Below are 26,361 nucleotides of genomic sequence, written 5' to 3'. Positions count from 1 at the left end.
TGGTTGTCCCGGTCCTCGGTTTCAGACAGGTTCAAGTCCCATACGCAAGGTACACAGAGGACCATCGGAAAGGGTGTCCCTCCCCCTGTTTCCTGAGAAGTAAAGGTGTAGGGTTATGTCTGAACGAACTCTGTCCAGCTATACTTTTACAGGAAGACGTCTTAAATGGTGAAATTCAAGTGACTTTTTTCTGGATTCTAAGAATTGACGGTCACCTGAAAAGATTTCAGTTCAATTTCACTAATGGTCCTCCGTATACCTTGATGGCATGGGACTTGAACCTGCGATCTGTCTGTAACAGTGGCAACTGATCAAGAGCACCACACCATTGAGCCAGGGCACCTTTGGGCCCTCAGCAGGTATCTCCTGGTGCTTTTGAGTTGTTCTCTTGTATTTTAGCCTTGAAAAGGTTAGAATACTCCAACAATGAACTGTAGGTGGACTGGGATTTGAACATGGAACCTCTGCGCTAAAAGTCTGTTCTTTAGACCAGGGTTTCCCAAACTTTTTTGGCTCAGGGCACCCTTACAAATTCTTTTTTTCATCTGAGGCACCCCTACATTATCTTAATGAATGTAGAGGTGCCTTTTCACTCCTGGCACCTTATATTTATGGCAAATTTTAGCGAGGAAAACATTGAGATAATGGCTATTTTGGTTGGAACTGACTGAAGATTTAAAATTCAAGTTTAAAATTATCCTAAATAGTTGTTTGTAATTGTCCAAATATTATCAAATTATCTCGCGGTACCCCTGGAATGCCGTCACGGCACTCCAGGGTGCCCCGTCACCCACTTTGAAAACCCCTGCTTTAGACTACTACACCATCTTCGACTATTAATAACCATTCATTGGTGCTTTGGAGTATTCATCACCCTACTTGCGCGCTCTGCTGATTGCAGTTGTCGTTTTCTTCAGGAAGTGACTATAAGTGCACAGGGAGTAACAGAGTGCAGATCTGATCTGCATGGCAGATCATGTCCAACATGTAGCCGATATGAAGCGGTGCATTAAATGTAATCCAATTTATTTGGTATGCTTCTTATTTGAATCTACTAGAGCTTTGCACCTGGTTCGCCCATTTCATATTGAAGTGAAACCTGACCAATTGGCCCTCTTATAGTCTGGTCAAAGTGTCATGTGAAGCTCATCAATCCACCAATCCTCAAGTGTATGAGACATATGCCTGTTTATGCCCATCTATTCCCATCTGGCATATGCTACTACAGGCATAGACGGCCCCTCTCATGGCCCTTATATACTGTGTGCCTCAATACTATGACTATGATACTATCACCCTTTACGTTTATATCAGGTCGCACTTATTGACGGTGACGTCACCAAGAATGCTGGTCCCTCATTGGCTTTTATGTTGAAGATGATGTCATCACCCGAATGATGACATCACTGTGTTTTTTCATCGGTTTTCCCCACACACAGACGTAGATTTTATAATGGAAGTCGATGGGGCTGAAACCTTGCCCGTGTCATAGATATGTCACAGACGACTGAAGTCACAGGATGGCCAGATGACTTCCATATAAAGTCGATGGTAGTCTAAAGTGACTCAGTTGGTGAGGAGGGTCTTTAGACTCCTTGCATGTCGCAAGATATCATTGCAGACCTTCTCTGCCTGTGCCTCCAACCACCCTCAGACAACGTCAATTCAACTTCTGCAATGCATTACCAGCCTCCCTACCACCAAGGGGAGGAGGGGCAGGGGCAAGGAAGAACGAGAGGAGGCAGAGGAGCAGGACAATCGCCCCGATGGTCAAATGGAGGAAGAGACAACAGAGGTTTAAATGGTGGGGCTGGTGGTGTTGGTTCACTGCCGGGTGACCAGCCTGCCAGGTGGCAAAGACCAGGAGATGGCCATGGTCAATACAGGGGTGACAGCAGAGCACCCCTACTCCCTGTGAGTAGGGATGTGCAACATGCCAGTGAAGACCAGGACACCCGGCCAAAGAACAACAAGGAGTTTAATCAAGAGCCAAGGGGAATGGTGCAAGATGTCAGGGGCATGAATGGGAGTGAGTCCAGACACAAGACAGAGAATCAGGGGAATGGGGCTGTGGGAGAAGGCTCCAGATCTGCTGCCAGCAGAGAACACTATTCAGAAATGAGGGAAAGACATCAGAGGGGCAGGAAGTGTGCAGACTGGAACCTACGTCAGATCCAACAGAAACACACTGAGACAAAACCTTGTCAGGGACCAATCGAGTCAGCCAAGCCATCGCCTCAAGAACAGAGAGACTCAGACAGGGGAGCCGGTGGCAAGGAGAGAGCCCAGGGACCACGTGCACCCCTGCAAAACAGAGAGCAGTTGAGAGCCCGCCACAGGCCTAGCCAGAAGAACAACGAGACCCAAACTGCATGTTTGATTGAACAGCTATCGGAAGAGAAGTATGAATGCATGGTGTGCTGTGACGTCATCGGTCATACAGCCCCCGTGTGGAGTTGCCACATCTGTTACCATGTCTTCCATCTCAAATGCATCAAGAAATGGGCCAGGGCCTCTGCCTCACAGGCAGAGGATTCAACTGAAGGCTGGCGTTGTCCAGCTTGCCAGAATGTCGCACAGAAACAGCCAACCTCCTATATCTGCTTTTGTGGCAAAGTGACCAACCCGCAGTGGCAACGTACCGAGATCCCACACAGTTGTGGTGACATGTGTGGGAAGAAGAGAAGAGTGGATTGCGACCACCGCTGTAACATCTTGTGTCATCCTGGACCTTGCCCACAGTGCCCTGCGTTCGTAACAAAGTCCTGTGTCTGTGGTAGAACCACTCAACCGATGCGCTGTGGCCAGGCTGCAGTCGTCCAGTGTGACCGTGTGTGTGGGGAAGTTCTCAACTGTGCTGAACACACTTGCGTCCAGGTGTGTCACGGTGGAACGTGCCGGCCCTGCCAGCTCCTCATGCAGCAATTTTGCTATTGCGGTATTACTTCTCGCGAGGCCCTATGCGGTGCGGACAAAGACGAATTTGATGGTTCTGGACATTTCTCCTGTCAAAAACCATGTGGGAAGATATTGGACTGTGATGCCCACCGATGTGAGCAGGTGTGCCACCCTGGGCCATGCCAGCCATGCCCTCTGTCCCCCAGGATGGTGAAAACCTGTCCTTGTGGGCAGACACCCCTGGCTAAGCTCTTGGAACTGGGCCACCCAGAGCGGCAGACCTGCTCAGACCCTATCCCCTCCTGTGGAAAGGCTTGCAGCAAGCTGCTGGCCTGTGGCTCCAACGACACCGTTCATATATGTGAGATGCTGTGCCATGCGGGGAGCTGTGGGTCATGCTCGCTTACCTCTACTATCACATGCAGATGTGGCTCCAAGACTAAGGAGGTCCCCTGTGAAACAATAAACAACGAAGATCAACTCGTCTTCACATGTGGGAGACGCTGCAACAAGAAACGCACCTGTGGTCGACACAAGTGTGCGGAGCTGTGTTGCGCGAACGTGGAACACAAGTGCACTCAGGTCTGTGGCTACAAGCTCAACTGTGGGATCCACCACTGCCTAGAGCCCTGTCACCGTGGACCCTGCCAACGCTGCTTGCAATCCAGCTTTGATGAGCTGACATGCCACTGTGGGCAGACAGTGATGTACCCTCCCATCGCCTGTGGCACCAAGCCCCCAGAGTGTACGAATCCATGCACAAGGAGACACGAGTGTGACCATCCAGTGCTTCACAACTGCCACAGCGAAGAGAAGTGTCCGCCATGCACGCACCTCACTCGGAAATGGTGCATGGGAAAGCACGAGCAGAGAAGCAACATTGCTTGCCACTTGCAGGACATCTCCTGTGGTCTCCCATGCGACAAGGTGCTGCCGTGTGAAATGCACCGCTGCAAGCACCTCTGCCACCGTGGCCAGTGTTTGGGTGCCTGCCACCAACCCTGCCTGCTACCCCGTCCAGAGTGTGGCCACCCCTGTTCTGCTCCATGCCATAAAGGCAGCAGCTGCCCCCGCAGCGCTTGCACTGCTGCGGTGGCGCTACAGTGTCACTGCGGTAGAAGAAAGGAGAGTGTGGCGTGCACCGAGGCGATCAGGTCATATCAGAAGTATGCAGCCATTGCCATGGCCAGCAAGCTGTCCGATATGTCGCTGAGCGACTCTGTGGACATTGGCCAGCTCATCGCTAAGAGGGACGTAACCCAACTCAGGCTTGAGTGTGACCAGGAGTGTGCTACGCTGGAGAGGAACAGGCGCCTGGCTGAGGCCTTGCAAATTGACACCTCAGTGCACCCTTTCCACTCCACTCCCATATACAGCGACAGCCTCAAAGAGGATGCGAGAAAGGACCTGAGATTTGTCCGTCACGTGGAAGAGAAGATCAGGAATGTCGTCGAACTCGCTAGTGGCGACTCACAATGGCAAAAGAGGAGCCATTGTTTCCCGCCCATGAACCAGGAGCACCGGAGGATCGTCCACGAGTTGGCCAAGGCCTACGGCGTGGAAAGCATGAGCTACGACAGTGCGCCCAAGCGCAACGTGGTCATCACGGCCCACAAGGGGAGGTCTGTCTGTCCACACTCCACTTTGACATCCCTAATAGAGAGAGAGGTGTCCAGGGGCTCTAGGGCCCCCCCGCCCATTGCCCACATCAAACAGCACAGTGGCAACGCTGACCTTGGGAGCTGCTGGTCAAAGGCGGTTAAAGAGCCTGTTATAGATTATTTTGACTTTCAGGATTGATTCGAACCCAGACAAAGGGTCCCCTAGATCTGTCTACAAACGTGAAACCTTGTGTTCCTCAATATTTTTCAGGTTGCTGCAGACAAATATTAATAGCGAAATTCTTTTTGATTTGGTAATAAATCAACAGTGATCATCCGTGATGAAAGAAATAAAAGATCTGCGTGAACCCATCTTACTAGTGAAATAGCATAGTATATGACTGGCAACATGATAGTATGTCTTTTTGTTTTTCCACACTCTCATACAGCTTTGTGGGATGGACATATATGGACAGACAGACAGACAGACAGACAGACAGACAGACAGACAGACAGACAGACAGACAGACAGACAGACAGACAGACAGACAGACACACAAAGCCAGATGGGCCAGCAGTGGTACTGGAGGTAGAGCAGCCCCTTGGGAACCGGAAGGTTCCCAGTTCGATCCCAGGCTCCTGCAGAGTTACTGTCGAAGTGTCCTTGAGCAAGACACTGAACCCCTAATTGCTCTCAGTGAACAGGTTGGTGCCTTGCATGGTTTCCTCCGCCATCAAAGTGTGAATGGGTGAATGTAAATCACAATCTATGAAAGCGCCTTGGGTAAAAGCGCTATATAAATGCACCGTTTTTATGTAGGAGCAGTTAGCAGCACAGTTCAAAAAATAAAATAAAATATACTGTAACTTTTTTTTTTACATATAAAGAACACAAAAGCAGTAGCACTAAAAAAAGGATTATGGTGGAGAGAGGATGACTTCCAACGAAGTAGTAGCCTATCAGTAGTCTTGCCAGTCCACACAGTGTGTGCTTCATTCTTTGGCAGGACAACTGAATCCAGCATTATCCCAAAGATGGAGTTGGTTCAACTGATGCGAGGGAGGCAGAGAACCAACCATGCACGTCAACATTACTCCTCTCCACATACCAATCACTCGCTCTATTTAAACCCAATCAAATCAACCAGGAAGCCTTTGTGTTTTTTGCATCCCTCCACCTCCTTTCCTCTGCTCTCTTCCTATCTTGTCCACTCTTGTCCTTGTCTCTCTCCCTCTCACTCTTCACATGTTCCTATACTTTAACCTCCATCCCAGAGATGATGCAGGACTCTCCAGGGTCTGTGACCCCTCTCAGAACCTCCACCTATCCGCCGCTCATTCTTCAGAAAATCATTTTCTTCTGCTATATTTCAACATTCACTTCTCAATAAATAACCCTTTATGAATGTTGATGGTGTGGTTCTCTGGCTAATTAAAGTGCGGTTGCTGAATCGTATGGATTGAAGGACAACTGAGCGTTTAAAGTAGGGGGTGATCATAAACAAGCAGGCACACATGTGTGTGCACGAGCGTGTGCATGCGTGTGTGCACGCGCGTGTATGTCACTCAGCGCGAGGCGTTGTGAGCTTGTAGATCTGCTATTTTTGGCTAAAGTTCTCAGAATATGGACACTAGGGTGAATATTGAAAAGGAGAAAAAAAAAGCTTCTATCACAAAGATTTGGAGGACCCCCTGTAGTAACTCTGAGGACCCCCTAGGGGTCCCGGACCCCCTGTTGAAGACCCCTGCTCTAAGGAGTTGAACCGAGAGATGTTATGGTTTTATGACACAGAGGAAGAAAACTTGAACTATATGCTCTTCCAACCAGCAATGTGCAATCTACTAATGTGCCTTACTGTAGGCCTTGGCCTTGAACATAGAAGCTCTGCTGAGAGTCTGAGCATTAGACCACAAGACAATCCATCACACCATGCTGAAGAGTTGTCTTCTAGTGTTGTTCTTTTGTATGTTAGCCTCAAAACGTAACTAGGTCTGAGATTCAAACAAGGAAGCTCTGTGTTCAGACTGAGCCCACTATGAGCACTATACGCAACAGGTATCCACCAGTGTTTTTAAAGTGTTTTGTATATTAGCCTAAGAAGTGACCTATACAGAAGGTCTGGGACTCAAACAAGGAACCTCTATGTTCAGAGACAGGGCACTATAGACCACTTCACCGTAATGCCTTCACACTAATGCCCCCTTGGGTTTTTGAAGTGTTCTTTTGTATTTCTGCCACGAATTCTAACCACAGAAGGTCTGGGGACTCGAACAAGGAAGCTCTGTATTCAGAGACAGAGCACTAGTCCTCTCACTGCACTATGGTAAAACCTACACCCAACAGGTATTTCCCTTGTGTTTTTGAAAGTTGTTGTTTTTTGTATATTGGCCTTGAAATATATCTACAGTAGTCCTGGGACTCGAACATGAAAACTCTGTGCTGAGAGACAACACGCCTTCGCACTGAACAGTTAACCTATTTCTAGCGCTCCAATTTTTGGTGCCATTTCCCCAGTTTCATACTTCAAGTCCTGAACAGAAATAAAAAACGTTTTTGGCCACCAGAGGGATCCTCAGTATGGAATAGCGGCTCGTAATGCAATAATAATCTATACAAATTTAATAAAGCTCATAATGTAATACAATCATAAGCGCATAACAAATGTTTGATAGTTCATAATATGAAAACGGCTCATATTGTTGAGAAAAGTGTTACATTTTAATAAAGGGTATCAGTGTTATAAATCCCTATCCCCTATTAAGGGCTTATTTCCATTGTGGTCCTGTCTATTCAAGAATCGAACAAGGAATCTCTGTATTCAAAGACTGACCTCACCAATGCACTACATTAAATCCACACTTTTGCAGATCTCTAATAATGTTGCAATAATGGATAACAGATATCTGGAAACAAACCTATAACAGCAGCACATGTTTAGATGTATTCTCATTTTGACCACCAGGCAGCAGTGTTGGTTAATCCACTTTCTCTCACACAGTCTGTCTGCTTGTTATTACTGCTTACAACGGTGTCGTGTGCCAAAAATATATATAGGAGAAAATGAACTTTTACACAATAGATGTTTATGGGTCCCATAATTTCCTACATTTTGTTTTTGATTATTTCAAAGCATTTTCAATAAAAAAAATCCCCCAAAAGCTAATACTTTCATGAATTAAAAACAAAATTCAAATAAATCTATTTTCACTAGTTTGGGACCCGGGCAAACGTCTAATCGCTATTTTGGGTCTTGCAGACACGACTTGAGGACAGTCCTCTTATTTTTTATTTATTTAATCAACGCCTGTCATTAATAATAAGTGAAATAACACCAGTAAGACTCCCTAATCGGGAGATAAGCGACCGTTGGTCGCTTATCTCCACAAATAGGCCAATATCTCCGCTTCAGTATGACATCACACACATAAGACCGGCATTATCTACCGACAGATTAGTAACAAGATGTCAAAATCGTTGAAGGTTGAATCTCCAGATATGGAGATAACCAACACATCCCTCCATATATGGAGATAACCGACGAATCTCACTAAGTCTGACCTTACAAGCCCCATATTTGGACACGAACAACATATAACTCCATATATAGAGACATAGCTGCTGACATCAGTATGACATCACACTGCTGACATCAGTATGACATCACACCGTACACAAATGACCCTTATATAAGACCGGCATTATCTACCGACAGATTAGATGCAAGCAGGATCTCGACTCTGACACAACTCATCGGCTCATAAGCTGGTTCTCCCTCCATATATGGAGATAACCGACGAATCTCACTAAGTCTGACCTCACAAGCCCCATATTTGGACACGAACAACATATAACTTCAAAACCTCCATTGTGTCCAAATATGGGGCTTGTGAGGTCAGACTTAGTGAGATTCGTCGGTTATCTCCATATATGGAGGGATGTGTTGGTTATCTCCATATCTGGAGATTCAACCTTCAACGATTTTGACATCTTGTTACTAATCTGTCGGTAGATAATGCCGGTCTTATATAAGGGTCATTTGTGTACGGTGTGATGTCATACTGATGTCAGCAGTGTGATGTCATACTGATGCGGAGATATGAGCAGGGCAAAGGTGTGACGTGTGACCGACGGACGGACGGACGGACGGCCGGTGGAGGTTTTGATACTAAACTGCGACCTGACGGTCGCAACAAATTATAATATTGTTGTCTCTACTCTAATCTCTCAAGAACAGATTCCAAGCAAAAAACGGCAGAGGGCGCTGTTCACCCTTCTGTTTGACGATGAGTTCCCAGATTGGCTCGAACTCCGGGAAAGGATTCGTCCTTTTCTCAGCTCAAACTGAACACGATGGCGGCGCCCACAGTTTGTTTTGTGTTTTGATCATAAATCGTAATCATGTCTTGACTGTTTTTGCGCAGATTTAGAGTAGACGGGGGTAATCTCAGAATGGAGGCTGCTGATGACGAACCGGAGCCTATAAGGCTGAAATCCATAAAGAACAACAGAACATTTACTGTCCCTCAAACGGGTAAGGAGATAACCAATTGTTATTTGTTTTATTTACTGTCGCCGTTAGCTGAGGAAATTCTGTTCGGCAAGGAACTGTCTGTCTGTTCCATCAGTACCGCTACAGTACACAACCAACTTAAGTGTTCCTAGTTTTAGAACCCATTTACAACCACTTAGGCAAGTGGTTCTCAAAGTGGGTTCCAAGGACCCCCAGGGCTCCTTGACGAGGTTCCAGGGGATGCCCAGCAAAATAAGTTAATAAGCTGCATCAAAAATAGTGCTGCATGACATGACTAAACCCAAACGAGTCAAAAACATCACTGACCAACTTGAATGCACCTGGGTTAATATACTTTTCTTTTACTAAAATGTGCTTTCTAAAGAAGAAAGTCTTGGGAAACGAAAAATATATACGTACTAATAACAAAGATGTAAGCTCATTGAATGCAGCAAAACATTAACAGTTCACAGTTCATCTACACTTTTTAGATGCTTTTCCTTTTTTGTAGTTTTTTTTGCGTTAAATGAGTATTTGTTCCTTTTTCTTGCGTCTGACTTACTGGCAGCAGGCATTGCTACCAGTTTAACTAGTATCTTAAAACATGTTGCCCATTTGCTGTATGTTGACAAGACTTTATCATGTGTTCCTTGCTTTAAGGAGGTGATAGCTTTTTTCAGTTTTGGGTTTGGCCTTTTGGGGGGGGGGCATCCATCCATCCATCTTCAACCGACAACCGCTTATCCGGAATCAGGTCACGGGGCCAGGGTAACAGTTCCAACTGAGACCTCCAGATTTCCTTATCCCGGGCGAGCAACTTCCTCCACTCCCTCAGGGAGTATACCGAGGCTTTCCCAAGCCAGTTTGGAGATATAATCCCTCCATAGCTTTTTTTTTTTTTTTTTCAGTTTTGGGCTTGGCCTTTGGGAGGGCAGTTTGTAAGTTTTTTGTGGGAAACTTTATTCTACATTTCGCTTTATAATTAATTTCCGGGCACACTTTCCCTCTCCCTTTTCAGTTTGGGAACTGCAGGAGTGTCAAAGAGTTTGAGAAACTGAACCGAATAGGTGAAGGAACCTATGGCATTGTGTGTAGGTTATTGCTGTTCAAGTTAGCGTACATTTAATGTACACCAGGGTTCCCCAATTAGTTTTCCCCAAGGGCCGAATAATGTCTAGGGTGCCAAGCCGAGGGCCACAGCATTGCAGGGGGCGATGGTGGTGTTCCCGCTACTCCAGCGACAGTTCAGATATCGTCGTTGTCGGGTGAGAATCTTGTATGTCCAAAACCGTTCGTTTTGCATTTATCATTTTAAAAATGATTTAAACTAGTGAAAACAGCCGATCTATAAGCACACAACGCTTGTAGATCTGCTGTTTTCACTACTTTTGTGCGACGGCCTTGTATGATGAAGCAGGGCTTTACTTTGCGAAAGGACGTACAAATGTGGAGGTTTCCACCCAACAACGACGATATACTTGCTGCTCTTATACCACCATTATTACTGGGGTTGGTGGGGGCCAGACAGTAGCCTCCCGCGGGCCGCAAATGACCCGCGGGCCGCCTATTGGGGAACCCTGATGTACACCATACAACATCAACTTCACTGGACATGCCTGATTTGGAACTGTTCATTAGATAACACACATGTTCCTCCCTTTTCCCGCAGACCGAGCCCGGGACACCAAGTCAGATGAGATAGTAGCACTGAAGAAAGTACGCATGGACAAAGAGAAAGATGGGTAAGACCATTGCTGTAAACTTAGATTTCTTAGCAGAATAACCTCAAAGCTCATGTTCTCTATGTGGCAAGAAAGGTGCAAACAAAGGAGAAGTGTGCGTGCGTGTGTGTGCGTGCGTGCGTGCGTGCGTGCGTGCGTGCGTGCGTGCGTGCGTGCGTGTGTGTGTGTCCCAAGTTTGTGCATCTACCATTGTTTGTGTTCAAGAATTTCTTGTTAAATGTAAACACAGATAAAGATGTTAAATGTGTGTGCCTATTTGTGTCTTTATGTGAGTGTGACATTCCTGTATGTGTATTATTGTTTATTGTCTATGTGTGATGTGTTTGGGATTTCCATTCTCTCGCAGGTATCCCTATCAGCAGTCTCCGGGAGATCACACTGCTCCTGAGGCTGAGACATCCCAATATAGTGGAGCTGAAGGAGGTAGTCATAGGAAGCCAGCTGGAGAGGTAACCGCACACGCACGCACGCACGCACACACACACACACACACACACACACACACACACACACACACACACACACACACACACACACACACACACACACACACACACACACATACTGTACACAAAGACATGTGCAGAAATACACATGATCACTGCACACTAGTGCATTTCAGAGAGAGAGACTCCAAAGTAAATCTGTGAGTCACATATGTGACTGAATGTGTATGAGAGAAAGAGAGAGAGATCCTGGGAAAGACCACTCCCATCAGGATAGAAATGTTTCACCATAGAATATGAATAACCTTTTTTGATTTGCAGAGTGACCCTATGACACTATTAGGTTCAAGCATTCAAACCTGTACCGTTTTCTTGCTTAACGCCACACATGCACTTACCTGCCGGTTTTGTTTTCGTCTCTGTAATGAATCAGGATTTTATACCTGAAAGCTCATTGATGATGTTAGTGCTTTGTTGGGTAACAGTGAGAGTTCTGCTGTTTTTAGCTTACATCAAATCTAACATCACAAATTCATGTTGAGATATTAAAGAAAAAGAAAAAAAAAATGTGTTTGTCTTGTTTAGCCTGTTTCTGGTAATGAGCTACTGTGAACAAGACTTGGCCAGTTTACTGGAGAACATGCAGACTCCATTCTCTGAGGCTCAGGTAGGTCAGAGTGGAAAATGATATGTCTAGATGTCTATAAATGACAAAAACTATTGTTTCCTGTCTTTCAAGAGGTATTCATATTTAAAGGGGACATCCAGACTAAAACATATCCCCCCTTAATTTGCCTTTTTTCACAAATGTTCCTACCTGGTTTGGTGGATTTCTGTTATTGTTGCTCCTCATCCGAGTTTTGACGACCACCTCCTCACATCTAAAATGGGGCCGGATGGAACTCGTCCAAAAGCGCTTATTCTGGCCGTTCCAATGTTATTTTTTTCTTCATTAATCGTCTCTTTATAGTTCCCTGAGACCACACAACGTTTTTTCAGTCCACCACATATTGACCCGGATGAGAAACGGGATGTGATTACTTTCCAGAGAGCTCAGGCGGGATTCTAGCATATGACGAGATTTTTTCTTAACTTCTTTACCGCAAATAAGGCTTTTTCCTGGAGTTATTACAGCCATTATATACACAACAAGGCATTGTGGTATAAATAACTACAAAATGGCAGCAAAAGAATATAATTTAGTTAGTCTGTTGATCGCTAGAATCTAGTGGTATGAATGATAAGATAATGTACGCTTCTAGCGCAGTAAGCTTCTAGAATAGCCTTAAGGCCTCTCCATACTTTGACCGAAATGTTCGGCGAGTTGGACTTTCCGACGTGCAAATTTCCGAACTCTCATTCGGTCTAATGCTTTTCAGAAGTTGCGAGTGACGTCATGTTGTAGTCGAAGCTTACCTTTTGACCGAAAACGGCGGTTTCGGTTATAGTATGGACAGGCCTTTAGTTACGTACCTACGTTACGTAGCTGCGTAACTACGTAGTTACTTAGCTGCCCTTTAATAGCTGTTGTTTGAGAGTGTCCTTGATCTTAAGAGCACATTTAGTTTGGGTCTTTGTGTTCAGTTCCACGGTTTTGCTTATTATGACTGTGAACTAATGCTCAATTTACTTTGATATTACCAGGTGAAATGTATTGTCCTTCAGTTGCTGAGGGGCATAGAGTATCTCCACCATAACTTCATTCTACACAGGTATGGCTGTCACGAATCATGATTATTGCATTTTACATAGCGATTAATTGTCCCTCAAATAATTACGATTAACGATTTAATTGTTTCGTTGAACATCGTCAATAAAAATTACATTTCTGTTTGGCTTTTAGGCTTCGTAAACAAAAGGTGCACAGGGCAGATATGATGAATAACATAATTGAATAACTTTATATAAAACGTGCACTATTTCCACAAATGTTTTTATTCCACTCAAATAATTGCAATCAGGCGATATGTGGTAATTGTGACGGGCCTATTACACAGGTTGGTCTCTGACACTCACTGTTATTAGAATTATTAGATGAGTGGATCACAGGAAGGCAAAGTATGACAAAATAGTGGGAAAACCAATGATGAATGGAGTTTTCTCTGTAGGCTAGTTAACTATATATTCTGACTCTATATTTTTAACTGCCCCATCATTTTATTTTTTCTTAGTCAGTTCTTTATTTATTTATATCGGACAATCAAGAGAAAGTTTCCTAACAGCAGAAATAGGTGGACATGCAACACAGGTGGAATCAAACCAGGGATGTTGTGTGACTGTGATTATGTGGTCGACACTATCCGGTGCCCCCATGAAGATTTTAATGTACTGACTCTGTGCTGTATGTCTTGTTACCAGAGACCTGAAGGTGTCTAATCTGCTGATGACAGACAAGGGCTGTGTAAAGATAGGTGAGTCATCATTATAACATAATAACTACCACCATCTCTTAACCACTGGTCCTTGCAGGGGACAGTGGGTGTTGTTTTGCTTCCTTTGTTAAAGACTGTGTGTCATGCCCCAAAAATTTACATTATGATACACTAGGTCACGTGGTCTCTGTAAACATTCTGAAAACGGGGTGGGCCGTTTCGCTGCTCTCTGGCACTGGCACTCCACGGTGTGGACTCTCGCCGTCGGAATGCTTCTCTCAGCGGGTTGTGAGCTGCCCTGCTAATGCCCCTCCCCCGTTCATTGCTCAAGCTGGCTCTGAGGCTCTGTGCGCGGCTATAATTTCGTGGAGAACCAGGGCAATAAATGCCCAAAGTGATCTTTTTTATTTCAATAAATGAGCATAAACAAACTACTTGACATTAACAATGTTGCTGTAACTAAGATATTTGAGTAGTAATATATATTTTTATATACACAAATCTAGTAATAAAAGAAGGTTTTTTTAGTGCAAGGAAGCTGCTGCAAGCGAGTGGACTTAGGGGAGACGGGCCGACGGACAGAGTACAATATACAGTACAGTTGTACAGCTCTGTAACATCATCATTCATATTAGCTAATCAGATTTACCCTTTTTTTTATGACATACGGCCTTTAAATGTGGGAATGTAAAGCCCTTTGACACTGTAACAGTGGTGAAGGGCAGTGCAAATAAACGTGACTTGACTAAAAGGTTTCTGACTTTTCTCTCTTCACAGCTGATTTTGGCTTGGCCCGTATGAATGGCATACCTATGCAGCCTATGACCCCCAGAGTGGTCACACTATGGTAAGTGGTGTGTGCGTCTGTGTGTGCGTGTATGCATTAGGGCATTCACAAATAGTGATTTTTAGTATTCGAATTATTCAACCTCAAAGTATTCGCATAGCCGAATATTCGACAGGACTGGCCAACCTGTCAAATATTAAGTAAGCAAGAGGCGAACGTTGCGAGGCGTTGTGAGCATGTAGATCTGCTATTTTCACAATGTTTATCTGTGGAACCGAGTCACATTAAATGTAATACCTACAATTCCAAATGCTTGTCAGGGTGGGAGTCCCCAGTTCAAAATGTTTATTTTGGGGGTCACAGCCTAAAAAGGTTTTGAGAACCCCTGGTATAGAGCATTAACAAATTCATCCACCAGGGGCATTGACAACTCATTCTTATTAACCTCGCCCACCAGGCTTTCTGAGAAAAGTTTTGGAAATGATCAAGGGTCCTGGAAGGTCCTGGTAAAAATAGCTATGAATTGTTTTTGGTTATTGATTTTGTTAAACTAATTTACTGCCACCATAAATCGACTTTGAGCGTTCCATGCCGCGATTTTCTAACCTTTTGACGTGCGTGTCCATCGTGCATGATCCGCATGCACGCCACGGCCTGTTCGCAGCGTGCACGCTTTATTTTTGCTACACTGCCTGTCTGGGCATTGCACATAGGAGTACGCGACTTGTTAGTGCGCTGAATTATTGTTATATAGTCCTGGAAATTGGCTTAAATATTTTGGAAAAGTTTTGGAAATGTTTTGGAAATTCATTGGTGTGGGAACCCTGTATTTGCCGGCCTAACAATTGATCTTTACGTAACAATATTGATATTTGCAGTTCGAGATACACAGCGAGAACTGATCTTCAACTGAAAAACTTGACCACGGCCATTGTGAGTCTTACAGCAAAGTATAATTTAGGCTTTATCTGTCTCTTTCTCACCAGGTGCAGAGCACCAGAGCTCCTCCTCGGGACCAAGACACAGACATCAGCACTGGATATGTGGTGAGGCTCCACGCTCTAACATCATTAAAATCGAACCTCTGTTCGAAGTGGAGCTGTGTGTGTGTGTGTGTGTGTGTGTGTGTGTGTGTGTGTGTGTGTGTGTGTGTGTGTAACATGTGTGGTCATAAAAGGTACTACACCACAGGCTTGATGCTACATACAGACAGACCCACATACAAACATACATACCTACACACACGGCCACGTATAGGGAGCTTGTGTTCCACACAGCTCCAAAAAGCAGACATACTGTATACTGTCTATTATATACTATACTGTAAAATGTAACACAGGGAACCTATTTTTGACTAAAGAACAGGCATTTCAAATAAACATCTTTGACTCTGTGAAGGCCTAATCTTAGGGTGGTGGTGCTTTTCCTTTATTTCTTTATTTCGTGTTTTGTTTAGTTTTTGTTTTAGAAAGGCACCAAGGATCTGTTAGCTCAGTGGTGCCCAAACCTTTTAGCTCGAGAAACTTTTTAGAAAGAGAGATTTGATGTTTGCCCGGGACCCGAGCTGGTGAAAATAGCAGATCCACAAGCTCTCAACGGGTCACTTCTCACCGCGTTGTAAGCTTGTAGATCAGCTATTTTAACTACTTCTTAAACTTTTTAAAATGTATTTATGGAAATGGTTAGTTTTTATTTTATTCATGGAATACTTTTGAAACATTTTGGAATTGTTTTTAACACCTTCTAAGCCAAGGGGAGCCCCTTAATGTTAAAACCGTACTATATCGCACATCCCCCCAGGGACTCTCAGCCACGTCGTACATTCCCGGACTTTGTCTTTAAAACCGGAATAAAAGCTTTTGATCCGAAATCGGCGATCGTCTAACCTTCCCTAGTCACCACTCGTGCACTGATAGCTCATGCAGACCGTGCATGAAGCAGAGGTGACGTCAGCGCCTCTCCTTCTCCAAGGCTACTCCCAGCCATCCGTTTGCTGTCTGCACACTCGAGCTCCTACAGCAGCCATGCTTGGGGCTATGCTAGCGAAACGTTTCAGTTCTGTTCTTCAGTCACACATGGACTATTTGCGGGGACATTTACGTGAAAGGATCGCGCACGCGAAACGCACGGGGACATCGACGATCGGCCAAAACCCCCATTCTATCCCAACGGAAATCGAGAAAATCATGGTGAGTTACTGGCCTGGGGGAAAAAAAAAAAGAAAAAACAGCGGCGCTGTTCAAGATGGAGGGGCTGCGGGGTCATGTTTATAAACATAATATTATGTCTCAGATCACAATACAATAATAGAAATGTCACGGCTAATCTACCAACCACCATTCTATTTCGGACGTCAAGGTGTTAATTGATGAAAAGTTGGGCCTTTTTTGTTTTAAACTTTTAAAAATCTTTTGAAATAAGATAACAAACCCAAACGAAAAGGGGGGAAGGGATTTTACTCACGGCCCACAAAAATTGGTTCCACGACCCACATACACAGTTTGGGAAACAGTGTGTTTGCTGATGTTGTTTGTCTGCAGGGCTGTAGGCTGCATCCTGGCAGAGCTGCTGGCACACAAGCCCCTGCTGCCTGGTAGCTCTGAGATCCAGCAGGTGGACATGATCGTTCAGCTGCTGGGTACGCCCAATGAGAGCATCTGGCCTGTAAGCATTCAACCCTCTGAATATGGATTATGTGCAATAATAATGACATAAATCAGTCATGGCCAAATTAACCTAGTACCCCAACGCTGAAGCTGGCCACCGAGTACTCAACCTGCTCTTCATGTACAACCCACAGCGAAGGTACCGACTCTACTCACACATACACACACACACACACACACACACACACACACACACACACACACACACACACACACACACACACACACACACACACACACACACACATGTGTTATCATTTAAATTAAATGGAGCTCAGTTAGTCTGTTCTTGAGAGGCTACTATGTCAGTGGTTCTCAAACCTTTTCATGGGAAGGACCCCCAAAATGATATTTATTTGGCCACGGACCCGCATCTCAAAATATTTAGTTCCAGGGACCACCCAGAAGCAAAATTTGAGTTACAAATGTTCACTTTTAAAATACATATATTCAAAGATTTGCACACATTTTCACGAAGGGATGTACAGGTACATCCCTTTTATGCCCATACATGGAGGTGGAAATCTTCGAACGACCGTTATTTCAACAAAGGAGCGTCAGGAGGGTTGGCGACTCACCCCACATAGGTTAGGTTTAAGGGTTAGAGTTGGGTGTCGAAAAGATGACACGTACGTCACGTAGTAACAGCGAAACGGTCCCTACATGGAGACTGTCTGAACGGTTACCAGCTACACAGATATGGGCTGGCTTCCTCCATATATGGGCATTCCCATTTGAAGTTAGATATGGGCTTAATATTGATGACATCAGGGATCTCCATATATGTGCATAAAAAAGAATCTTTTAGATTGGTTCCCATGACATCACAACAACATACAATCCCTTTTATGCCCATACATGGAGATCCCTATCTGAACCAGCCACACAGATATGGGCTATGTCTTGGCCATCTAGTGGCCAGTGATGTATATCATATATGGGCATAAAAGGTGTTCTGTGGAATACCCGTGTCAGGGGAACGAAGTACAGTGTCAGGCGTGACCTACATACAGACAGAGATACGCGGACAAGATGTGCCGGTTTTCATAGTAAACTTGCAACCTACAGTCGCAATTAATGATCTGTGGGTTGGCGGTTCGAATACCGACTCCTCCTGTCCACATGTCAATTGTTGAAGTGTTCTTGGGCAAGACACTGAACCCCACATTACCTCCAATGCGTAGGTCGGTGCTAGCTTGCCACCATTGGTGTGGGAATGTGGGAAGGGAGGACGCTGGGGTCGACTGTTCGCTGCTTCACTTCCCAATGTATGAATGAATGAATGGACCCAAAGCTCTTTCTCAACTTGCTCATTCTCAACTTACTTAGAAAAGCATAATAAAAGTGCAATCCATTATTATTATTATCTGTCCTTTGTTGTCTCGTCATTCATTCAGATGGGTGTGATGGAGGGCAGGAAGAAAAAGTCAATCCAGGAGGCCAGGTTTGACTACTACAACATGGACAGAGATGAAGATGCAGACATCGACCTCCGAGAGGACGAGCTGTCTCACATCGTAGAGATCTGCGACTTCCCAGCTGAGTTCAAGACAGAGGATCTCATCAAGTCATTTCAGTCCTACCAGTAAGTACCGGTACAAGATGATTTGGTTGTACTAATCGAAGCATTCATGTCTCACAAGGCTTCAAGTGTACGCATGTGTGTGTGTGTGTGTGTGTGTGTGTGTGTGTGTGTGTGTGTGTGTGTGTGTGTGTGTGTGTGTGTGTGTGTGTGTGTGTGTGTGTGTGTGTGTGTGTGTGTGTGTGTGTGTGTGTGTGTGTGTGTGTGTGTCGCATGCACTGGGCCTCTTCTCCAGCCCCATAGCAGGTTGGTTTAAAAAGGACTGTGAACAGTTACTTTTTGAATGTAACGAAGTGTAATGTGTAATTAATTCTCTTCTATTATATAGTCTTGTAGACTTGTACATGATCTCAAAATGCACTTGTTATATTAAGAGGCACTTAATGATATGCATGATTGAATGTTATTCTTTGTCTCAGCTCGTGAGGCCCTGAAGTCCAAACATCCGTTGATGAAGGTGCGGCCTCTCTCCAGATCGTCTGCCACTACCAAGGCCAAAGCTCGTAGCTGCTCAGGTTTGCATCACATATTGGTTTAAACATCTTCAGAGATTCTCTCTAAGCATATTGTGAGCTAGCTCAGATTGATACATTTCTATGCCAACTTTGGTAGGAAAGCGTTTGTTTTTAAGCGTTAATTAACATTATATAGAGTTAAGGCTTTTATAGATAGATAGATAGATAGATACCTTTATTATCCCAAGGGGGAAATTCAGTTGTCCAGTTGTAGCACAGCAGTATACAGTTATTTACAAAGTTACAGAGAAGTAGGAAAAGATAGATAAGAGTAAAAAACAAGAGCAGTACAGTACCAAAAAAGAGAAGGTGCATCAATAGAGGGGGCGAATTAAATATAAGTATATATACATAAAGTGTCTTACAAAAAAGAGACCAAAGCAGTCAATGCTAGTTAGTGCAACAAGTATCTCACTGTCATTGTTAAACAAGACAAATACTCAGAAACTACCAACACAACCTAATAGTGCAATGTCGAAAAACAGTGCGAAAAAAACAACAGAAACAGCTCAGAGCAGAAGAAACTAGGCAGCGTGTCACCGCAAGACCCACATGAGCACTCTCCCTGGAAGGTCCTTAGAGGTCAAAGTCAATACAGCAATAGTTCCAACCTAATAGTGCAAAGTAAAAAAAACTGTGCGAAAAAACAAAACAAAAAACAGCTCAGAGAAGAAGAAACTAGGAAGCATGTCACCGCAAAAAACTAAGTTTATAAAAACTAAGTATTATAAGTATACTATCCTAATGGTTATTGGTCCTTCAATGCTGTGATATTCTGCTGACATCGAACCTAGACATTGTCATGTGATCATTTTGAGACCCTTGTGGTCCTGGAAGAATTGTATTCTAATACACTAAAACAAAACAAAAATCTATACATGGACATGGTCACAAGATCCAGTTAATAATACCATCTGGATCTTGTTCATGTACCAGTATGTTAACTGTGTTTTAGAGTTTTTATTATCTGCTGTAACATTAATTGCCCAGTTTAGGACATGATAATAAACTTGACCTTGACACATTTCATCAAGGTACCTGGTTTTACTTATTCAAGTGCTCTGACATTTGACAGGATCAGGGATTCTAACTGTAATTGAATAAGAATTGTGTTTTTCCAAAAGTCATGGATACACATTGTTGATTGTTATCACTGCTCCTGTGTCCAGAGCGGCTCTGCGCTTTTATTGATTTAAAAGGAGGGTGGATCATTGTTTTATGGTGAAAGACTTAATTTCTTCAGGACAGCCTTTTGTGTATCTAATATGCAGCACTTTGCAGTGCAGAGTGTTAAGGAACACATAGCAGGAGGTTGAAAGTTGTAGCTTGAAATCGCAGCTTAAACGAGGCGCCATGACATGCAACCGAAACAAAACATCAGTTGTTGCACTCTTCCCATATTGACTTATGTGTATTATGTTGCTTTAAATGTATTGGTTGTGACAGTAGTGTATTAATCTGTTCCTGTGTCAAAGATTATGAACCTATAAATGATACAGTTTGGCCATACTGATGTACATTTGATTTTCAAGGGGCGAATGGGGAAACTATACTATGGGGAAAAATCACAGTGGATGGGACCGTAAGGACCATTTCGATTTCTATTGCATCCGTATTAACAGCAAAAAACAATCGTATCTTTTAAACCAACCTCCAGACTACCTCTTGCCTGCTAAGGAGCGACCCCAAACAAGTGCAGCGTTGGCCCGCAGGCTGGTGATCGGAGCCCTGCGTGTGAAGAGCAACCAGACCAAGGAGGACCGCGAGTCTGAGAAAAAGAAGCTCCAGGAAGCCAGAGGTAAACATAGACATATCATGGTACATGTTAGAACATAGATATCAAAAGTTAGATACCTCATCCGCCGCTGCAGTTCATTGGCGCGACTGGTAAAACAGCACTGGCGGAACTGTGCACGCTTGAAACAAATGTATGTTTTTTTTTATTTTTATTTTTTATTTGGTCAAATGTATCAAGCATATTTGCTTTCAGCTTCTTTGGGCGTATGTTCGGTGAAGAAGAGGAACTGCTTTGATTTTTTAAATGGAAATATAAGTGGGGCAGAAACAGCGGATCATCGCGCAGACCTCGCGGTGTTAAGCTGTTTTTGTGAAAGCCGATCTCTTTTTGTGTGTTGTTGAGTTGAGTCGTCCCGTTAATCCAGTGTCATGTCGCCACTGATGTTTATGATGATCATGCAATATGACTGCACACGCTATATGGCGATCAGCACCGCGGACAGCGGCCGTTCTGCTATTCCATCCTCACCAATTCTCTCGTCTGAACCTGTTATGTTAAAAATACAGACGAGCGATGACATTTAATTGCGATTCACAGCTTCCCACCCTCACTATCATCTGTACGAAGAAAAAATATATAATACAAAAAATAAGAAGCTTTTGTTGTAAAAAATGTTTCGTCAGTTTGTTTAATCCTGTTTCGCTGAATTGATATGTTGTGAGTTGTAGTGAAATGTTGTACCATCTCCTTCCCAGCTTGCTTCCATATCCTGGCTGCCAGAGAGCGAATGAGAGATAAGATAGTATGTCCAGTACTGGGCTCAGGTCCAACACGCAACAAGGCAGAGTGGAGTCCACACAGCTAGAGTAGTGATTGATCACATGCTGAGTGCTTGTCCTCTATCATCCAATATCCCTAAAGGCAAGAGCATCTGCCGTTGTTTGCAAACATTAAAATTGAATGGGTACAGGGATGGATTCCGTAATACGAAAGTGTCACTCGCCAAAAAAGAACTGCTACAATCTAACAACATGTCATGATGATGCAACATATACATTTGTGTAAATGTATCTTTCCGGGGATAATGACCTTCAAATTAATTTGAATATGCTTTCTGTGTGCTGTTTGTCCTCTAGTTCCACAACCTGCAGGAGCTGAGGCATAGTGCATCGCTAGCCAACAAAGTCTTCATTCAGAGGGACTATAGCGAAGGCACCACCTGCAAGTTCCCCTCTGAACCGGAAAGCAGGGTGAGGGGGCGTATAGAGAAAATCTTCGTTTGTTTTCTTTTCAATGGCAAATGTGTGTGATGAGTAGGGCTGTCACAATTTTTACATAATCGTCTAATCGCAATTATTTGACATAATCGCGATTATTTTTCATAATCGTCATAATCGTTTCCATGTTGAAAAATGTTTATATATTTTTTTTAAGTCAAAACTAGTGGAAATAGCAGATCTACAAGCTCACAACGCGTTGTGAGCTTGTAGATCGGCTATTTCCACTATCAAAGTCATTTTTTAAGTAGTAAGTTGTCAAATATGTCAGTAATTTCTTTGTATATTTAGGTTATGTGTCATATCTACCATGTACAACTTCAAAGCCTAAAAGCCAAAAAGAAATGTAATTATCAACGACAAAAACACAATTAAATCGTTAATCGCCAATTATTTGAGTGACAATTAATCGTCATGTAAAATGTCATATCGTGACAGCCCTAGTAGTGTAGCTCAGAAGTACGATTTGAACCGCTGCTGCTCGTGGCAGGGCCACTCGGTCAGCACTCGGCAGTATTACAATATTTGAAGAAAAGTGAGGATGTGTGTTAAAGTGTGGATGCATTGAATTACCTACTTTCGTAATAATGATAGCGTCACTTGCAAAAATAAGTTATCAGCCAACGACACTGTCATACTGCTGGGGCTTTAGGCTAGTCAATCTGAGGTTTGACCCAAAAGAAATTTCAATAGTAATGGTTCAAGGTTTTTTATGATCCTTAGAGTCATCCAAAACACATGTTAATAATCTACCAAAATATTCTTAGTGGATCAAGGTGAATTCAGGGGGTTCATGTTTGGGTCCCTTCACTTACTATACAGGACAAAAAGACCTCCAAAAAAATCTTATTTAAGTGGCATGTGAGGGGTCTTACTAGGGGTTCGTCATGATCCTGAATCCATTGCAAGCATTTGTTTTGCACAAAAAACATTCCCCGGGCTAAAAAGGGACACCGCAAAACTGAGCTGACCCCAGAAAAGTGATGACTCATCACTAAACCATAGTATTGGGGGTCAGTTTTTAGCCCAAGGAATGTTTTTGGTGCAAAACAAATGCTTGGAATGGAATTAGAATCATGAAAAACCCCTAGTTAGACCCCTTACATGCTACTTAAAGAGGATTTTTGGGGGGTCTTTTTTCCTGTATAGTAAGTGAAGGGACCCAAACGTGAACCCCCTGAATTCACCTTGATCCACTAAGAATATTTTGGTAGATTTTTAACGTGTTTTGGAAGGATCATAAAAAAACCTTGAACCATTACTATTGCAATTTCTTTTGGGTCAGGCCCTTTTTTTGCTTAGATTGACTGGCCTACTTCTGCTCAGCTGCTGCACTGCTGTGGAATGCCCTCCCTGACCACCTGAGAGCATCACAGTCAGTCGATGCTTTTAAAAGGGGACCGTATTATTTTAGCTGTGTAATATACGTGATCCACCATGTGCTTTTAAACCATATCTGAGCTGTGTATAATAGGCTATACAGTATGCATATACACCATTTTGTTCTACTTCCGGGTGTCTTTCGACTTCCTTCACAGGTGTTACCGATGATACTAATGAAGGGTCTGTTCCATTCTGGTCAAATGAAGGGTCTGTTCCATTCTGGTCAAACAGAGTCAGGGTGCTGATATTGTGCATGTTGGCTCACTGGAAACACTCTGCTACACCAGTGGGTCTCAAAGTGTCCTTGAGTGGGTTCCAAATGTCCCCATACAGGTGTGTAACTCTGAGAGTGTACAAATGGAAGCGTATATGCATAGAGCCTATTGTGGTCTTAATTTACTAATTTAAACTGCCTTTGACCATTTTAGTCCCTTTTAAATCTTCTTGTTTTGTTTTTGCTTTGTTTCTTTGCCTTTTTGAATGAAGCACTTTTGTTTCAAATATATATTTATTATATTATTTCAACCCAGGCCCTAACTTGCCAAGGCCCTGCTTGGCTTTACTAATTAACATATGTCTTATGCCCATATATGGAGATCTCTGTCCCAATGTCATCAATATTAAGGACATATCTGGGAATGCCCATATTTGGTAATGCCCATATATGGGCATGTTTTGACATAACCTTGTTGTCGTTCATGCAGGGGTCTCCATATATGGGTAACTGGTCCGATATACATCACTGGCCAGATGGCCAAGAATTGAGCCCTGAGGCGTCTTACTAGTTATTATGCAATGAAGTGAATAAGGGTTTACTACTCAAGCTTTATTATGAGTGCAAATTAACTACCTATCGGTATCTGTCGACGTTTGGATGCACACTTTACTCGCAGTAGCATAACATATTATACTGTATGCTCATGCTTGTCTCCAGATTGAGCGGACACTGTTTGAGGACACTGTGAAGACGTTGAATAACTACTACACCACCGAGGCGGAGAAGATTGGAGGCCAGTCTCCTACCTGGAGTAGTCTCGCGTAGCCAGACAACTATTCCACAATCGCTATATAGAGTCTGGAACAGCAGCTCCCTAACGGCGAGTAATGGAAACGGGCATTACCGTTCAAGAAAATATATTTTAAAATGTCATTTTTGCTAAGCAGCAAGCTAAACATGCTTATATGATTTTTATTTATATAATGATAAATGTGTGCGATGTGAGACTGAAACGGAAGTGACGAGGGGGCTTCACTTCCGCTTCATCTCGCACTCATCGTTTCTATTTCCCTTTACCAGACTGTATGCCGGGAGCATTTGACCAAATCGCGGAGGCAACAGTCTGGCCACACGAGACTATACCTGGAGGGATGCCTGGCCTGTTCCACTGCCTACCTCATCTTCCTCTGCATGGAGACACGCTATGAGAAAGTAAGACTTGGAGAAGATGTCTCACTCTCTTATTGAAATCTTTTGCCATTTGTTCTTTCATTCTCTCATGTCAACTTGCCATTATGATCTGTCTGTGATTCAGGTACTTAAGAAGATAGGCAAGTATATTCAAGAACAAAATGAGAAGATCTACGCTCCCAGAGGGCTGCTCATCACAGATCACATTGAAAGGGGAATGAGGGTTGTATCCTTACGTGTGTGTGTGTGTGTGTGTGTGTGTGTGTGTGTGTGTGTGTGTGTGTGTGTGTGTGTGTGTGTGTGTGTGTGTGTGTGTGTGTGTGTGTGTGTGTGTGTGTGTGTGTGTGTGTGTGTGTGTGTGTGTGTGTGTGTGTGTGTGTGTGCGTGCGTGCGTGCGTGCGTGCGTGCGTGCGTGTGTGTGGGGGGGGGGGGGGGGGGGGGGGGGGGATTCGGGCCCATGGTGGAGGGGTGCCTTAATTATTTTATACTTTAGCTATTGAAAAATAGCAGATATACAAGCTCACAGGGCGGCTCTGCGAGCTTGTAGATCTGCTATTTTTGAAAAGTCGTGGAAATGTGAACATTTGTAACTAAGGTTTTGCTTCTGGGGGGTCCCTCGAATAACATATTTTGAGATGGGTGTCCGTTTTGGGGGTCCTTCACATGAAAAAGTTTGAGCAGAACTGACATAGAAACATAGGTTTTTCAAAAAACCTTAGAATGATTTAGAAGACATTTATAGAAGACACAATTTCACGCTTAAAAAAAAGAAGAAAATAGCAGATCTACAAGCTTGCAGTGAGCTGTATATCTGCTATTTGTCAATAGTTAAAGCACAAAATAATGCTTAATAATGCGTTACCAGTCTAAATGGGTTAAACCCCCTCCCCCCATGAAGAACATTCATGGGGGGCCCGCAGTGAATCCTTGTACCCAGGGCCCAGAATTTGGTGCGACACCCCTGGGGGGATGTATGCATGTCAGCATGTATTACCATGTGTGATCATTGATCAACTTTCACAACTCTTATGTCGGCAGCCCTTAACTCCTCTTTCATTAGATTGAAATCTCTATTTACAAGGACCGAGGCTCCAGTGGTTCCAGCTCAGGCAGCAGCACAACATCCGGTAGCACCGGTCGATGACGAGGCACACACACCACTCAACCATACTACTAGGCCCGTTTTTCACTCACCACCATGGATGGTCCACCCGGAGAAGCTTAGACAACAGACACTAGAGCTCTTGGCTAAGTTCCCATAAAGGCTATAGCATGTAAAATGAAACACAAGGCCAGGCATGTTGCTCCTCATCTCTCACTGCTAAAGTTGTCCTAGTCTGACTCATGTGCAGGCTGCTAGGGAGGGAAGAGACTTCACATGAGAACCCACCTAGAGTCAACCAACAGAAACCTCATTATTGCAGCTCATTACCAT

The 26,361-nt window shown here is 43.8% G+C and overlaps 2 protein-coding genes and 1 pseudogene across 3 annotated transcripts; all 3 read left to right on the top strand.

Moving 5' to 3' along the window:
- Positions 1-1,677: 1,677 nt before the first annotated feature.
- LOC308288697 (transcriptional repressor NF-X1-like) lies at positions 1,678-4,698 on the top strand (the record flags this gene model as incomplete). Its single annotated transcript, XM_080730167.1, has 1 exon — positions 1,678-4,698. The coding sequence occupies one exon, from the start codon at positions 1,678-1,680 to the stop codon at positions 4,696-4,698; it is 3,021 nt and encodes a 1,006-aa protein (XP_080586293.1).
- A 4,251-nt stretch (positions 4,699-8,949) lies between these two features.
- On the top strand, positions 8,950-18,612 carry LOC308288685 (cyclin-dependent kinase 10-like; annotated as a pseudogene). The gene is made up of 11 exons: positions 8,950-9,031; positions 10,024-10,101; positions 10,680-10,752; positions 11,099-11,201; positions 11,784-11,865; positions 12,843-12,910; positions 13,557-13,609; positions 14,348-14,417; positions 15,344-15,403; positions 16,898-17,021; positions 18,421-18,612. The product of its transcript is annotated as a cyclin-dependent kinase 10-like (transcript).
- Positions 18,613-19,056: 444 nt separating this feature from the next.
- Positions 19,057-26,174, top strand: LOC308288674 (golgin subfamily A member 7-like; the record flags this gene model as incomplete). Its single annotated transcript, XM_080730145.1, has 8 exons — positions 19,057-19,120; positions 20,778-20,918; positions 21,614-21,669; positions 21,995-22,108; positions 24,453-24,532; positions 24,872-24,947; positions 25,051-25,152; positions 25,987-26,174. The coding sequence occupies 8 exons, from the start codon at positions 19,057-19,059 to the stop codon at positions 26,068-26,070; spliced, it is 717 nt and encodes a 238-aa protein (XP_080586271.1). The 3' UTR covers positions 26,071-26,174.
- Between the last annotated feature and the right edge of the window lie 187 nt (positions 26,175-26,361).

The sequence above is a fragment of the Nannobrachium achirus genome, assembly GCF_963921795.1.
Source record: "Nannobrachium achirus genome assembly, chromosome: 1".
NCBI lineage: Eukaryota > Metazoa > Chordata > Actinopteri > Myctophiformes > Myctophidae > Nannobrachium > Nannobrachium achirus.
The sequence above is the reverse complement of the archived record's forward strand: the minus strand, read 5'-3'. Positions and strand labels throughout refer to the sequence as shown.